This window comes from Theropithecus gelada, chromosome 5 (genome assembly GCF_003255815.1).
Source record: "Theropithecus gelada isolate Dixy chromosome 5, Tgel_1.0, whole genome shotgun sequence".
NCBI classification, from domain to species: Eukaryota; Metazoa; Chordata; class Mammalia; order Primates; family Cercopithecidae; genus Theropithecus; species Theropithecus gelada.
Window position 1 is genome coordinate 90,052,400 of NC_037672.1, and position 15,998 is coordinate 90,068,397.

The 15,998-nt window shown below is 40.6% G+C and overlaps 1 protein-coding gene across 6 annotated transcripts in view; it reads right to left on the reverse strand.

Annotated features, from left to right (window-relative positions):
- DCUN1D4 (defective in cullin neddylation 1 domain containing 4) overlaps nt 1–15,998 on the reverse strand; it is a 74,176-nt gene that overhangs the window by 35,310 nt on the left and 22,868 nt on the right. For all 6 annotated transcript variants that reach the window (XR_003119479.1, XM_025385870.1, XM_025385869.1 and 3 more), the window contains 2 exons: nt 7,362–7,476; nt 4,264–4,355 (listed from right to left, as the gene is read on the reverse strand). Coding sequence is in view for 5 of the 6 variants with exons in the window: in XM_025385870.1 (XP_025241655.1) it covers nt 4,264–4,355; nt 7,362–7,476 (207 nt within the window). In the remaining variant the exon portion in view is untranslated. The remainder of the gene's footprint in view (nt 1–4,263; nt 4,356–7,361; nt 7,477–15,998) is intronic.

Below are 15,998 nucleotides of genomic sequence, written 5' to 3' on the forward strand. Positions count from 1 at the left end.
ATTTTATACAGTGTTGTTGTACTACTTATATATACGCATGTCTGTGTTTTCGAAGAGCAAGATTTTAGAGTATAATTTGCAATGGCATGACTGTCAAAAGTAATATCTTATCCAAAATAGTTAAAATAGTTTGCCAATCAAAATTATTTAAATGCTACCAATAACCCTGCCATCTTAACACTTTTTTTAAGAGATGGGGTCTCACTATATTGCCCAGGCTGGTCACAAACTCCTTAGCTCAAACGATCCTCCTACCTCAGCCTCCCAAAGTGTTGGAATTACAGGCGTGACCAACTGCGCCCAGCCCTAACACCTTTCTTCTCATCTTTCCCATGCACACATTTAAATCTAGTTGTAATCACATGATTTGTTGGGATTCTAGTTGCATTTTACACTAAATTTACCTGTAGAATTAAGGCAATTACCTCTGTCAAGCAAGCTAACAAATATGCCACTGGCTAACACAAAGTAGGTTAGAAGTGAAGTTTGAGTTTTTTTTTTTAACTTATATCTAAAATAATAAGCTATAAAATGCCCTAGGTGACAAGATACTGGAGGTACATCTGGTAAGGCTGATATATTGACAATAATCCAGAAAGAAGTGGTCCTTCCACTTTCCCTGCCATCTTAAGCAGGGGCCCCTAACTAAAGGTATTTGACCTTTTCATGATGGCCCCATAATTACAGCACGCCACATCACGGAGGCAAATGGGGCCCACATGGTCTCTTTGGTAGTTTTTAACATCTCTTCCTTCGCTATCAGACCAGTTTATTATTTGTTACAACTGTCCATGACTGACTTTATTTCTGGTAAACCAAACAATTCTGCTATAGAACTTAATCCAAAATAGACTAAGGGCCTACAGTCAGAACTTGTAGAACTATTATGACCTATGTATATGAGCTTTGGTATAACTGTAAAACCAATGTTGGCACCTGTGTATTTGGTTTAATTCATTATTCTTAGATACATTTCAAAAAGTGGAAGTTATTAGATAAATTATGTAAACTGGTTGCCTTCATTCTTTTTTTTTTTTGAGACAGAGTCTCGTTCTGTTGCCCAGGCTGGAGTGCAGTGATGCAATTTTGGCTCACTGCAACCTCTGCCTCCTGGGTTCAAGTGATTTTCCTGCCTCAGCTTCCCGAATAGCTGGCACCTCAGGCGCATGCCACCATGCCCAGCTAATTCTTTGTAATTTTAGCAGAGGCGGGATTTCGCCATGTTAGCCAGGATAGTCTCGATCTCCTGACCTCATGATCCACCCGCCTTGACCTCCCAGTGTTAGGATTACAGGCGTGAGCCACCATGCCCGGCCTGGTTGTCTTCGCTCTAATGAAACAAAATGGGAGTCCAGGTTCAGATCAAGGTCTAAATAAACACTTCCCCTAAACCTCCCAGCTAATCCTTTCTAAAGTCACAGAGAGCTAAAGTACCAAAGTGCAAAAGGGAGTAAACCTACAATCAGAGAACAGGAGGAAAAGCCCCCAGCGAAGGACGGTTTATTTATTACATTTCTGGAGATCAGAAATTGAGCTGGTGGAGATTTTAGAAAGTGAGAAGCTGCATTCTAGAATATGCAGTGGACGACTGGGGTTAACTGGCCAGACATAAGCTTGGAGGAGCTGGGCTCAGGCCTCAGGAGCCACGTAAAGCAGAGAGCAAGGTACAAAGTGGAACTGAGAATGCTGGAAAGAGCTGAAGGTCCATCCATGTGAAATCATCACACACCAGGACCCTGCTGCCCCTCCACTCCAGTGTCCTCCAGATTAAAAGGCAAGGAGTCAGCATTTATCCTCAGCCCAAACCAGCCTGCTCTCTTCTATGGAAAATGAACATGGCTCAAGTTCACTTATAAGCCCTCTTTGTGCTGGTATCTAGGGGGCCTGTGGTCTCACAGCCTGCTCCCACAGACTCATCCTACAGCACAACCTGTTAGTCACACTGGTTCTTCTCCCGATTCATTTTTCTTGACTAATACTGACCTACAGTTTCAGTTCATGTGGTTGAGAATACACAAAATGAAAACACATGCCAATGGGGCTTTCAGTTATTCCCAATGCCAGTTATTTTCCCCATGGACAAGCTATAGCAAAAGGGGGAAAAAGAAAGGGATGGCTAAGGGATGAGTTAAAATGAACGACTTAGCAGGGATTTCAAGGAACCTAAATAATGTAGCTTAATCTTTATGTCCAAAATGTCACCTTTCTGCAGTCAGAGAAAGACAAACAAGAAGAAAAGTCATCCCTTGCTATTTTCTTAGCTTCTGTTATGGAAAAATCTGTTTGCTTATAAAGGAAGGTACACCAAAAGATCAGAATAACTATGCTATGGTGATGGGATTAAGTGTACTTTTTCTTTGTTTAAAATTTCCTTCTAATAAAACATTTTCATAACAATAAATGTGAATCAATATAAGAAAGCAAGAGATCTTCATAATCAATGTGATAAGAATATGAGAATGCTCTTCATTCATTCAGAACCTATTTACAGAATACCTGGCAAAGTGTCAATTACTTTTGGTTTTTGGAGACAAAGTCTTGCTCTGTCACCCAGGTTGGAGTGCAGTGGTACAATCTCAGCTCACTGCAACCTCTGCCTCCCAGGTTCACGTGATTCTCCTGCCTCAGCCTCCTGAGTAGCAGGGATTACAGGTGCATGTCATCACGCCCAACAAGTTTTTTTGTATTTTAGTAGAGACGGGGTTTCACCGTGTTGCCCAGGCTGGTCTTGAACTCCTGAACTCAGGCAATCTTTTTGCCTTCGCCTCCCAAAGTGCTGGGATTTCAGACATGAGCCACCGCACCCAGCTGTCAATCACTTTTACTAGAAATTCTAAAGGTTTCCAAGAGATTCGGGTTCAATGAATCAAACAAATTCATGTTTGTCTGTAAACATGAAAACAGACAAATGCTAAAACCATCTATGTGTTTGCACTAGTGTCCATGCCTCGCGAACAAAATCCAGATCAAAGTTGTTAAAGGAATGACGGAGAATTCATGAGAAAGATGTTGGGGTAGCTCACAAAAGTCCAAAGAACAACTACAGGAATCGGAACTGTAGCCTCTCAAGTCCTCCACCAGAAGAGAAAGACATGCTCCTCCCAGCTTCAGTCTGAAAACCCCTGGGAAGACTTGTCTGACTGTCCTGGCCTGGGTTATGTGCCAGTCACCTAGACCAATCTCTGCAGACAACAGGGGCAAGGCTCTTATCACAAAAAGGGTTGGGTGGGAAGAGGAGAAAAATAGCCAGATCAGGCTACAGGGGGAATTCCTCATTTTGATACCAACAAAAGGGAACCAAAAAAAGTTATAAACACTATCCTGTGAAGTACAGAAAAGGCTACTAAGTTAATTAAGGGTTTAAAAGATGTATAGAGCATGTTAGATAGAAAAGTGGAGAAAATCACTTCAGGCAAAAGCACAGGGAGTTCACTGTCTTTTATCCTGCAGATAGCAAGGATTTTTTTGGCCAGGAGATAGGGTTGGGGTTGGAGGGGAGCGGTTGGGGTTGTTAAGGAATGCATGTATGATCTGCTCAGCTTAGTTTTAAAAAAATAAGACAACAGTGGCACATGGCAGGCTGTCTGGAGAAGAGATTGATGACAGGAAAATTGGTTTGAAGGTTGCTGGAATAGCCAGTTGGTAAGTTATAAAAGAACCTGAAGTAAGGTGAAAAAGAAGAAAGGTGAAAGAGTCTTCAGCTTGAGCTTGTTTGAAAATTTTTTCTTTTTTACACCACACAAAGCCACAATAACAAATAAGCCCCAGGTTGCAACATTATATTACCCAACCAATTATAGTAAGTTGTAAAAAGACAGACTAAATTTAAGACATTTTAAGTGACAAAACAAATGTTTTCTCCCAAATGATCTTTCCAAATAGAAACACTTAATATAAAGAAATTTCACTGCTCTAGGGGTTCAAAGCAGCAAAGCTTATTTTAACAGAGGTGCTTTGACCAATAATCACCCACTATCAGCATTCTAAATAGTTTTCCTAGCAATCCAAAGTACTTCTCCCAAGTCATTTCATGTTTTCAGTTCCTTTCTAGTGTTCTGAATTATTTGGCTTAGCTGCTGGCTATAAAAATAGGCCATTTGGTGATTTGTTAAAGCTATGTCCCTCTCTCCCTCTAACAGGGACACACACACACACATACACACACAAATTTGAAATGTACACATTTTTAAATTCTTTAATTACTTCTAAGGTACTCCTTATTGTCATAAGGATCAGTCTTAGATGATACAAATGATTACCTACCTGCATATTCATAGAACCATTCTAAGCACCTTTTACTTGAAAAGGCTTCTTCTTCAGTCTTTATTCTAGTTGAATCATATTTTCTATACATGCTAGAAATTGAAAAAGCAGTTTTAAGTTATTTAAAGATACTGAGTTCTTTTAAGTAGCAGATAATTTATATTCTTTTACCCAAACCAGACATCTATTCAGTCAGTATTTTAAGTATACTTTAAACATTTTATTTCCTGCATTTGCAGGCTTCAGCTTTTAACTACGGAGTTTAAACACATTCACTCCTAATATAGAATTGGTAAGCACTTAATGTCAGTTTTTCTCTGATTAAGAAATAATCAGTAAGAACTGAGCAGAACAGGTATTTGATATACTCCCTTCTACCTCACCAGCCAGAACTAACTACAAAATAATGGTGAGATACGGCAAGAAATGTCTAAGGTGTTTTCCGCAATTAATAAGCCTACAACTCATGTCTGACTTCTGTGTCTTACAAGTTAGGCTGGGCACAGAACACAGTCTAAGGAAGAATCTCTCAATATTAGACAACTCAAGAGAACACTAAGCAAATAAAAAGAAACATCAAATCATGTCCAAGCTTCCAGGAAAAAAATAAACTTTGATGTAAGGCTGACAAAGACAATGTCCCTTGGGTGGTTTCTTGATTAGTATAACCTTAGAAACCTCAGGAGACAGAAGTATAGAGAATCCAGCTTCTGCCTTTTTCTTCAAATTCTAGCCTTGTGGACAGCCCAGCATAAACTGGAGAACTGAATCAGGAAGCACAGCAGCCTCCTGTTGCAAGTGTGACCTTCCACAAAAATGACATACTCATAATAACCAGGGGCTGAGGAAGGTAGGAAGGTGATACTCCCTACATGGAGAGGGAAAAGGAGGCAATAGCTTTAAAATGATGATCTGGATATAAAAATTGTAAGTATACACATTTTTGTATCCCTTATTTATAAATTACCTAGTTGTGTATATAAGCATTTATAAATACAGTTTTTATTTATACAGTATGTAAGAATATGAAAATAATATTCATTAATTCCCCAGTCTATGCAGGGGGCTGGTTCCAGGACCCCCACCTATACCCAAATCTGCACATACTCAAGTCCCCCAGTCAGCCCTGCAAGACCTGTGTATACCAAAAGTTAGTGCTCCATACAGGTGGGGTTTCACATCCCTCAGTGGTATATTTTCTATCTCTGTTCGGCTGAAAAAAATCCACATAAGTAGACCCGTGCAGTTTAAACTTGTATTGTGCAACAGTCAACTGTATAATTCTTTTTTATTGAACACTGACTCATGATCTAGACACTCACCTGATTATCAGTATATACCTCTGATTAGTTTCTGGGTTTTAACACCAAAAAAAGAACATAGTTACAATAAGGTGTTAAGTTACTGAAACTGCAAACCAGCAGTTCTGTATTTCTTCTATAAAAGGTAGCCATACCACCTGGAAACAAAAGTGGATACCGGCCAAGTGTTCAAATAGATATGTTCTAATTCTGGGCCCAGGCATTCCTATTTCAGCTTGAAGCCTGTAACTGGTCAATAACTTGGAGACACTATATTAATTATTGAAAAATACATAAAAAAGAACCCAGAGTATACAATGTAATATCATTCAGCAAATAAAAGGAATGAAATACTGATACATGCGATTTCAAGCAAGAATCTCAAAAACATCCTGCTTAGTGAAAGAAGCGAGACACAAAGACCATATCCATAAAACGGAAATCTGTCAAGACAAAGTAAATTAGTGGTTGTCTAGGGCTGGGAGTGACTGAATGGGGATTAGGGATCTTACTGGGATAATGGAAATGTTCTATAACTGGTTTGTAGTGATGGTGTGCACAACTCAGTTAACTTAATAAAAATCACTAAACTGTGCACTTAAAATGGATGAACTTTATGGTATGTAAATAAAGTTGTTTATAAAAATAAAGTTGTTTATAAAAGAAAGGGCAAGAATGAAATTCAGAAACTGTAACTATACTGCCAGTTTCAAATCTGGCTTTATCATACTATATTTTATTAGACTATGGTGAGAAAATATTAAGTGCTATAAAGTCACAAAATGTTGTGTGATTGTCAGAATTTAACAATTCTGACAGTAACATCCATACCACCAAAAAAGTATCAAAGTAGCCTGCCTTTGTAAAGTTGAAAAATCACTGGCCTAAAGATTGCTGGTGATTATTTTCTAAATCACTACTAGCTTCTTTTAGATAATATTTTCTATTCATTTGAGATATAAACAGTGACATTATTTTTACATTTTCAGAGTCTTTCTTATTCCTCTGAGTTGTAGTATACAAAGAATCACAGCTCGAAAGAAACAGAAAAATCCCACTTAAATTCCCTGGATTAACAGATGTGGAAATTCAGGCCCATTAGTGATGTGACCCACAAAGCCAGAATGGGGAAAGATGGAGAAAGGTAGAAAAGACTAGACAATGATGTTCGTTCATTGTTTCTAAAACAAGGAAGAAAAAACTACTTACTAGACTCAGGGTGAAACAATAAAGATGTTTGAAATAAATGAATCTAACATGCCCTTGGAGTTATCAAAATTAGCAAGTTCACTTATCTGAAAGAGAAGCAATTTAAAGAGTCTTGTTTTTCACAGTTCTATCAAATTCTCATCCATGTGAGAATAAACCTCAGCTTGGCTGATATTCTGGGCAGGCACAGACCATTAAGTACAGGCAGATCTCTCCAGCTCTGTGGTTGAAGTGAATGAGTGAGACCCGCTTAAAGAACAAGAGACCAATTCTGTGGTCCTCAGCAGGCACAGACAGTAAGGCTTTAAAAGGAAAGAAATCAACTCTGCACCAGTTTTGGGCGATCAATGGATTAAGATAAAACTTTAACTTCTAAGAATTCAAATTACCGAATTTGTTTTTTTGTTTTTAAACTAAAACACAAAATAAATGTGATCAAATAATTACATTTTGAAAAATTGACTGGCAAAGCCAAAACAATATTCCACTTGACATCTGCACACTTAGAAGACCCATACTAAATTAGGTAGAAATGTGCATCTTCGACATATGTATCACTGATTCTGATCCACTGTCTCTACATCATACCTATCATGTCTACTTTTCTTGGCAGATAAATCATCTCCAGAGGCAGGTCTTCTCTTTTTCCTTGGTGGCATCACTTTATTAAAGCAGTCTGAAGAACTGCAAGACCGCAGACTTCCTACAAAACAAATTCAAAGAGCACAAAATTAAGGTATGCTACATCCTAACTTCATACTTCCAAAGAACAGTATTGCTAAATTAAACACTTCCACAGCTTGTATTGTAAAGAATTTAGATGTTAAAGAAAAGATGGGCTTTCAGTTCCTTTTTGAAAAAAATGTTATGGTCAAGAAATAAACCTACTGATGACACAACTAAGTTAATACGTCCACCAACCCAAATCACACTAGAAATAGAAGTTATTATAATTTCAATTGACTCTCCAAAAATACTCATCTAAGTCATTTAACCTTTCTGTTTCTCCTATGTCAATGTTCTCTCAAAACGAACTACAGAGGTAACAAGTCAGCTCAACGAGCAACCCTGACTCTAAAATACATGTAGGCACAACAGTCCCAGTACTCTTAACCTTCAAGAGATACCTGATTTAAAAAAAAACAGGATTTGGGATTTTTTAAGCAGAAGTCTGACATGACCTTCAGCAAAATGTCCACAACAATTTTGTTTATTTCTGCCACTTGAAGATTTTGCCATGTTCAGTCAGGGTTTTCAGTAAGGAAACATAACTTGCATTTGGTAATTGTCTGATATTAAAATGTAATAACAGATAATAATAGCCACTGAACACTTATGGAGGTGGAGGGGGATTAGGTAAATGGCAAAGCTCTTGCTTCAGGCCGTCTTAAATTATAAATTACAAGACAACTATAAGATGATTAAAATACCCCATCTTGGTACAAGTGCCCTCAAATATATTATGTCATTTGGTTTCTACAATAATCATGAATGACAGGCAGGGCAAAGATAATTATTTCTACTTAACAGACAGGGAAAACTAAGGCTTAGGCATTCGAGTGACCTCCTGAGGTCTCAGGAGTGAAAAGTGGTGAATTCTGAATCCCATGCCTTTCTTCCTTGCACAAGCCCTTGGCTGAAGACCCACAGCTCTCAGGGAGTGATGAGGACAGGAGACCGTGAAGGGTGCTGGGGACTGAATGATCTGCAGTCAATGAGTGAGTTTCAGTTCTTTACCTATGGGGTTCTATCAGTCACTAACCTACCTGGGGTCTCTCATTCACCATTTGAAGAATAAGCATTGTTATATAGCTACCTCTCAGGATTTTTATGAAGGAAAAAAATATCCATTCAATAAGTGTTTAGGCACCAAGTGCCGTGTTCAGGTGTTGCTGAAATAAAGAAATTGGTTCCGAGCAGCACCGTGGAAGGAGGCATGCGCACTGACCTTATGGCGGCCTTCAGCATTCACTGAACTCTCAGGACACGATTCACCAGCATGTAACATATTTTAACAAACAGGGAAATCAACGCAGAGATAGATTGAGTGACAGCTGGAAAGCAGCACGTAAAGCCAAGGTATGAACCCAAGCAGCCCAGCAGCAAAGCCCAAGCTCTCAGCCACCATTTGCTGCCACTTCTATGAGGCCATAAAAGCGGAAACTGGGAAGCAGAGAACTAAGGACAGAGCCCTGGGAAAAGAAGGTAAAACCTAGGCAGGGAGGAAATCCAGGAGAGTGTCATGTCCTGGAAGCCAAAGGAGGAGAGCATGCTTTGAGAAGGGAGTGTCCAATTGCAGCACAGAGGTCAACTCAACTAAGGAGTGAAGGCACACATGAGATTTAACAATCAAGTACAGTGTCCATGGATCGGTGGGAGTGCAGGCCAGATTGCAACGGGCCGTGGAGAGAAGTGAGGTGAGGAAGTGGACACAGTGAATGTGAACAGCTCTTTCCAGATACCTGCTCTGAAGGCAGAGAGAGCTGTCAACAGCCAACAGTCACAACCCTGCTAAGAGCAATGATCAGAGCTGAAACCCAAATCCCAGTTCATATCTGGGTTTCTATCACTGTGCTAAGTTCCTGGGGTGACATGCTTCAGCAACATAACAGTCCAAAGCACCTTTTCCATTATAAATTGTGACTCTGGCCCAGATGAGGGTCCTTCCCAGACCCCAGTCTTGGACAGTGCCCAGGCTCAAGGATCCTGCCTGCTCCTTCAGCACACCACCAGTTCAGGTCTAAACAGATGACCCTCAGTCAACATTCCTGGGGACCCAACCAGGCTCTTTCCTTCCAAGGATAGGAGTAGAGGGCTCTTCAGAGACACTAGGCACCCCCATATCTCTCTTCCCACACCTGCAATGAGAACTGGAAAAGAAAGAATCAGGGAGAGTGCTGCCTACCACCCCACACACCCCATTCATCTTCCCTGTAAAATGTTGCCCCGTTCACAAACACCACTAAAGCATACTAAAAGGTCCAAAGAATTGCAGTGATCCAAGCTTCTGCAGATTGCCAACATACAAAAACAAAGATTTATTCATATCTATTAATGCCCTAGGGCAGGGCTTTCAGAATGAAAAACATGCCCTGCTCAGCTGTAAAGCGTGTTATATTGCCCAGAAATGAAGAGTCTGTCCTGATCCTCAAGGCTGGCGTCTCCCTCCTTAGTGGTATATGTGGGAATAAAAGACATTTTCTTCCAATAGCAAAATCATGGTTTGGTTCTTAGCTTCTGGTCTAGCAGTAACCCCTCCCCTTCCACATGTGCAGAACACAGAAGAAAATGCATTTGTCTCCTCAATCCATAAGAAGAGAAACACTGTTTAAAATACTGTCTACACCAATATTCACCAATAAAAGTTCATTCATTAGCTCCTCTACCACCTGCTTCTTCCTAGACACACACTGGTACAACATTTGGTTTCCACTGAATCCTACTTGTCAAGATTAGCATGTTTTTGGTAAATACACAAACATCATAAGTTAACTAACATTTTCAGCTTTCTCTTATGTTTCTTTCTTATTGATAAATGCTTTCTATTAAAAGTTTCACAAATACTTTTTTCTTCTGTCTGTGGAAAACTTACTCATCTTTGAGACCAAAATCATCCCAGATTAGCAAGTGATCTGTCATTTATTAAATTTTTTATCTCCTAAGAGGCATGACTTTTTTTTTTTTTGGTAAATCTCTCCACTCTAATCATCAGCATAAGCAAGTGACAGTTAAGGGGTCATTTTTTCACAAAGAAACTGTGTCTATCCACCTGCCCCAACAGTCATTTAAGTTCAGGCACTGACCCGCTGACTCTCACACAGCTGGCTGACAAGGAAGATGAAGCAAACTCAGACCCAGGAAAGGGAAGGGAATTGACTGAGGACCACACAGCACAGCTGGTCAAGGTAGAGTCTCCCTGGAACCCATTCAGGCTACAAAAAAAGCAACTTTTTAATGCTTCGGAAAACAACTTTACTTAAAATAGTAATTTGCCAAAGTGAACTAAATCAACAAAATACACAGAAAACACTCAATTCAAGTCTGTTTGCCTCAATCCTGCTCCCCCAATAGTTGCAGGGATCCCAACTAAGCAAGAGCAACAACTAGGATTTCTCGAGTGTACGTAAAATGGCACATACTGCTTTACGGGGTCCTACTTGGTTCATTTGTGCACACTCATCATCTAATACAGTATCTTCTTACAGTAATAATAAGATACATCATTACTGAGTCATACGGTAAACTCTCAATAAATATTTGTTGAATAAATGCTCCTAAAACATATATAAATCAGATTCTGCTAAAGAAAAAAAAAAGTACATTTCCAGAGACTTAAAACACCTATGAGTAAATAAAACACCATCATTTCATATTTATTCCCCATGTGTCACTAAAACAGTTAACTTTAAATTTCTTACCAGATAGGATTTTTTAAAAGACATATTCAATGAATGTTTGCTTCTTAAAATAACTCTGTGATGTTTTTATGATAAAAATACTTAAATAGAAATAATTTCTACAAATTTGTATTTATTTGTATCATTAAATTTAGACTTCACTGACTCAGAACTTGTATCTTTGCATTACTTGACTTCACAAGTTTATCTTTAAGCTACAAAAAATATACAAATAACATAAACAAGAATGTTATGGAATATTTATCTGCTTCAGAAAATGAGCTATTTTAACCATTTTAAAGTACCTACTTAGGTACAAACATCTGGCATTAGAGGTAGAAGCAAGACATTAAGGCTGATGTTTTAGTGAATCTGAAATCAATCCTCCTATCATTAGAAGCTCTTTCTTAATGTTTTGGTGTTTATATGACACTTAGGAAAGCAATCAAAATTGTGTGCAATTTTTGCCCAAAGATTACTGTTTAAGTTCAGGTTTATTTCTTTTGGGTTCAGTGTTTCAAGAGAACAAATTAAATATTTTTTAACGGACCCCATCTGATTTCAAATAAATCAGTCAACGAATATAGCTTTTCTTCCCACATTAACCAGAAATACTGCCAACATTTTTTTCAACAGGTCTATCCTAGTATTTATGACAGAAAGTACATTTTAAAGGGCAACTTGAGTTCATCTGGTTCAGACTAAAGGCCCTTTATCATCTATCCAGTTTGCTATTTTCATAATAATTTAATTACATAGCACATTTTTCTTAACGAATAGTGCCTAAATATGTGATTCACTTCCTTTTTTTTTTTTTTTTTTTTTTAATCTTTCTGCTCCGTGGTCCTCAGGTAAAAAAGAATACAAGAGGTCTACAAAATTAGAGAATATTTTTTACTTCTCCAAACTTAATACAAATAGATGTGCCAATACAAAAATCTCACTGTCTCATGTTTCATTTTAGTGAGCTGATTGTATCATAGCCTTGTTTCATTTACTAACATTTTACAGAGTTCATTCTGCCACTTTAGTACTTTTTATATAGCTATTTCACCTCACTTTTCATTGAACAATGTCACAAAGATAGTTATTTAAGTTGATAAATAGATTGCCTCTTAAGATCTTACCAGTAGCTAATATTTTTATTTCATTTTCTTGAACAGATCATTGAACTGCTAAAGACAAAAGAATTTTTTCCTCTCTCTAAATACTTCTGACATCTATCATCTTCATCCTTACTCATTTATTTATTTATTATTTTTTATTTTTTATTTGAGATGGAGTCTCTCTCTATAGCCTAGGCTGGCGTGCAGGGGCGTGAGCTCAGCTCACTGCAACCTCGGCCCCCCGGATCCGGGTTCAAGCAATTCTCCTGCCTCAGCCTCCCGAGTAGCTGAGATTACAGGCATGCACCACCATGTCCAGCTAATTTCTGTATTTTTAGTAGAGACGAGATTTCACCATGTTGACCAGGCTGGTCTTGAACTCCTGACCTCGTGATCCACCAGCCTCGGCCTCCCAAGGTGCTGGGATAACAGGCGTGAGCCACCGTACCCAGCCTGATTGGCTTTTTAAAATTCACTACTATTTTGTGCTCTTTCTCCAAGAGTAGCCACTAATTCATTCTGTCTTTTTCCTTTTGGTGGGATGAAGACTGGGACACACAAAAGAAAGGCATGAGAGGAGGCAGAGCAGGAAGATACCCAACCTCTGTGACTTAGGTTTGGCTCTTCTGCACACAGTAGCATTGCCCAGACTACTGTTAGGTCGAAAGACTTAAAGAAGTACTACAATGACTCAACTTTCTCAGATTTCTAAACATCATAGATTTTATGTTGCTCAGTTTTTAAAGTATACTCTGTTGGGTACAGGAATCACAAGCGATGCTATAACCAGATGGGAAATGTTAATGAAGTTGACTACTCCAAGAAATTACTAACTGACATTGACTGGGCACTTACAAGGTACCAGGCAATAAACCAGCACATCATACTGATGGCAGCAGCAGCCGCCTGGAGCAATCACTGTCATGAGGTGGGCTGCAAAGGAGGAGGAGCAGCAGGTGCTGCACCCTCCACGGAGCTGGGAACAGGCAGGAGCCCCACCCCGTTCTGAGCTGTGGGGGCAGGAGTCTCGCCCTCCCAGCACAGCTGCAGCCGCCCAACCATGGCTGCAGACCCAGGCATCCCTGCACTCTCAGGGACTGGGAAAGCTCCCTGCCCCCACAGCCTCAGAAGTGACTGCTTCTACTTCCTGGCATCTCCCCACTCCAGGTGCCTTGTCCAATATCAGAATAAAGTTGAGGCTGAGCCCAGGCACTGCTGTGACCTAACCAGGTGTGCACATGCTTGGGGCAGCACTAACACACCAGCCCCCTGCCGCCTCAGCCCCCTTCAAACTTTGGGCACCAACAAGCATGAAGGGGAGGCTGGGGGGTGCTGAGAGCAGCTTGGTGCAGACCTGCAGGTGCCGCTTGGCACAAACAGCCTGAGTGCCATGGGCACCATGGATGGCAAGCTGATGGCAGCAGGAAGCAGACAAGTTTCTGGGCAGAAAGGGGTGGGTCCCTGGTAAATCCCCACCTTCAAGCCTGGAATGGCCTGAAGCCTGGAGGCTGGGCTGCCAGTTCCAGGGACTAGAGTGAGAACTTATTTTGCTTTTTCCAGGCCAGCTCATGGCCACCCATGGACCAATTAGCACGTGCTTTCTCCCCTCTGAAGCCCATTAAAAACCTCAGACTCTGCCAGACTCGGGCAGAGGACAGGACAACCTGCCTGCAGATAGGAGCTACTCACTCCAGGTCTCCTCTCCGCTGAGGGCTGCATAGATGTCGGGATGACCTGCCTGCAGAAAGGAGCTACCCACTTTGGGTCTGCTGAGAACTGTTCTGCCACTCGATGAAGCTCCTCTATACCTTGCTAACCCTCTAGTTGTCTGCATACCTCATTCTTCCTGGATGTGGGACAAGAACTCAGGTTCCGTGTGCATGTGTCTTTATAGCAGCACTATTCACAATAGCAAAGACTTGGAATCAACCCAAATGTCCATCAGTGACAGATTGGATTAAGAAAATGTGGCACATATACACCATGGAATACTATGCAGCCATAAAAAAGGATGAGTTTGCGTCCTTTGTAGGGACATGGATGCAGCTGGAAACCATCATTCTTAGCAAACTATCACAAGAACAGAAAACCAAACACCGCATGTTCTCACTCATAGGTGGGAACTGAACAATGAGATCACTTGGACTCAGGAAGGGGAACATCACACACCAGGGCCTATCATGGGGAGGGGGGAGGGGGGAGGGATTGCATTGGGAGTTATACCTGATGTAAATGACGAGTTGATGGGTGCAGCAGACCAACATGGCACAAGTATACATATGTAACAAACCTGCACGTTATGCACATGTACCCTACAACTTAAAGTATAATAATAATAAATTAAAAAAAAAAAAAGAACTCAGGTTCCGCCAAATGGCAGGACTAAAAGAGCTGTAACACGAACAGGGCTGAAACACACCCCTTGCCACTTGCCACATTGTGGGCGGTGAAGAGAGAAGAGCTGCAACCCTTTGGGGAGCCCAGACCTAGGGGATCCTTGAGCCAGGGCTGTGACACCCTTTTTGGGGTTCTGTGGTTCCTAGAATCTCCAAGCTTCTGGGCGCCACCTTGTTCCCCTCGTCCAGGTGCAGGTGCCCACAGAGGAAGCCACATGCAGTACATCTGGTCCAGCTGCAGCCTCGCACAGAGCTGGCGCCTGTACTAGCGCCCGTGCTGGCACCTGGCGCTACTTGCCCCACTGCAGCAGCCAGCGTGCCTGGCTGTGTGCAGTGATTGGACCGGGTGCTCGCTCGCTCACACACTGCTTGCCACTCCGTGCCTAACTCGCACTTGGCAGGTGTGGGATCCAGGCCAGTAGTGCGAGCTGAGTGCAGCCTGCCTGGCCAAGTGGGTGGAAGGAGCCCAGCAGATACAGGCAATATTCAGGCAGAAGGTGCCACCAGCCACAGAATTTTCCGGCTGGCGAAGCAACACCCAAGAATCCCATGAAAAGTACTCCCAGTATTAGACAAATCCACTGTAACCAAAGCAAAAGTGGAGGCATGAGTCCAAGTATACTTTCATTTAACTGAATTTCAACTGCCACACTTTGGGTTAAATATTTACATGCAAAATTACTATACTAACAATAATTATCTAATTTAAAAGTTCAAAAGTAACTATTAAAACTGGTCCAAAAGTTATATTCCTGCATTACTGGCGGTGGCTAAAAGTTAAACACATACGTGTACATAAATCAACAGAAGGAAGGAACATATTATAAAATATCCATTGATTGGAAAATTACACAGCCATTAAAAAAGAAAGCAGATACTTTATAAATGTGTTAATATGAAAAGATCTCGAAGACATACTGAGTGAAAAAGCAGTAAATGTAAATATACACTTGTATTTAAGGAAAAAAATACATCATCATCATCATAATTTGGTTAACAAACAGAAGAAACTTAAGTTACCTCTGGACTACTAGTGGGGGATGGAAGCTAGGGGTGATAAACTGGGACAGAAATCGTCACTTTTTGTTTTATATTTTTTCAATACTTCTTTCAAAACCACAGGGACATACTGCTTTTAAAATTATTAAATAAATTGATTTTGACTGTCCTTGAGTTGATCTATATTTGCCAATACGGAAGGATCAGGTGAAGGGACCCTTAGTACCCCTGAACTCCTAGAACACTCCTAGCGCAGTCTCTGCCCCTCTGTCTCACTCCTTTCCCCCGGAAGAAGGAGTACCTGATCTAAGTGCTGAGAGACTGAAT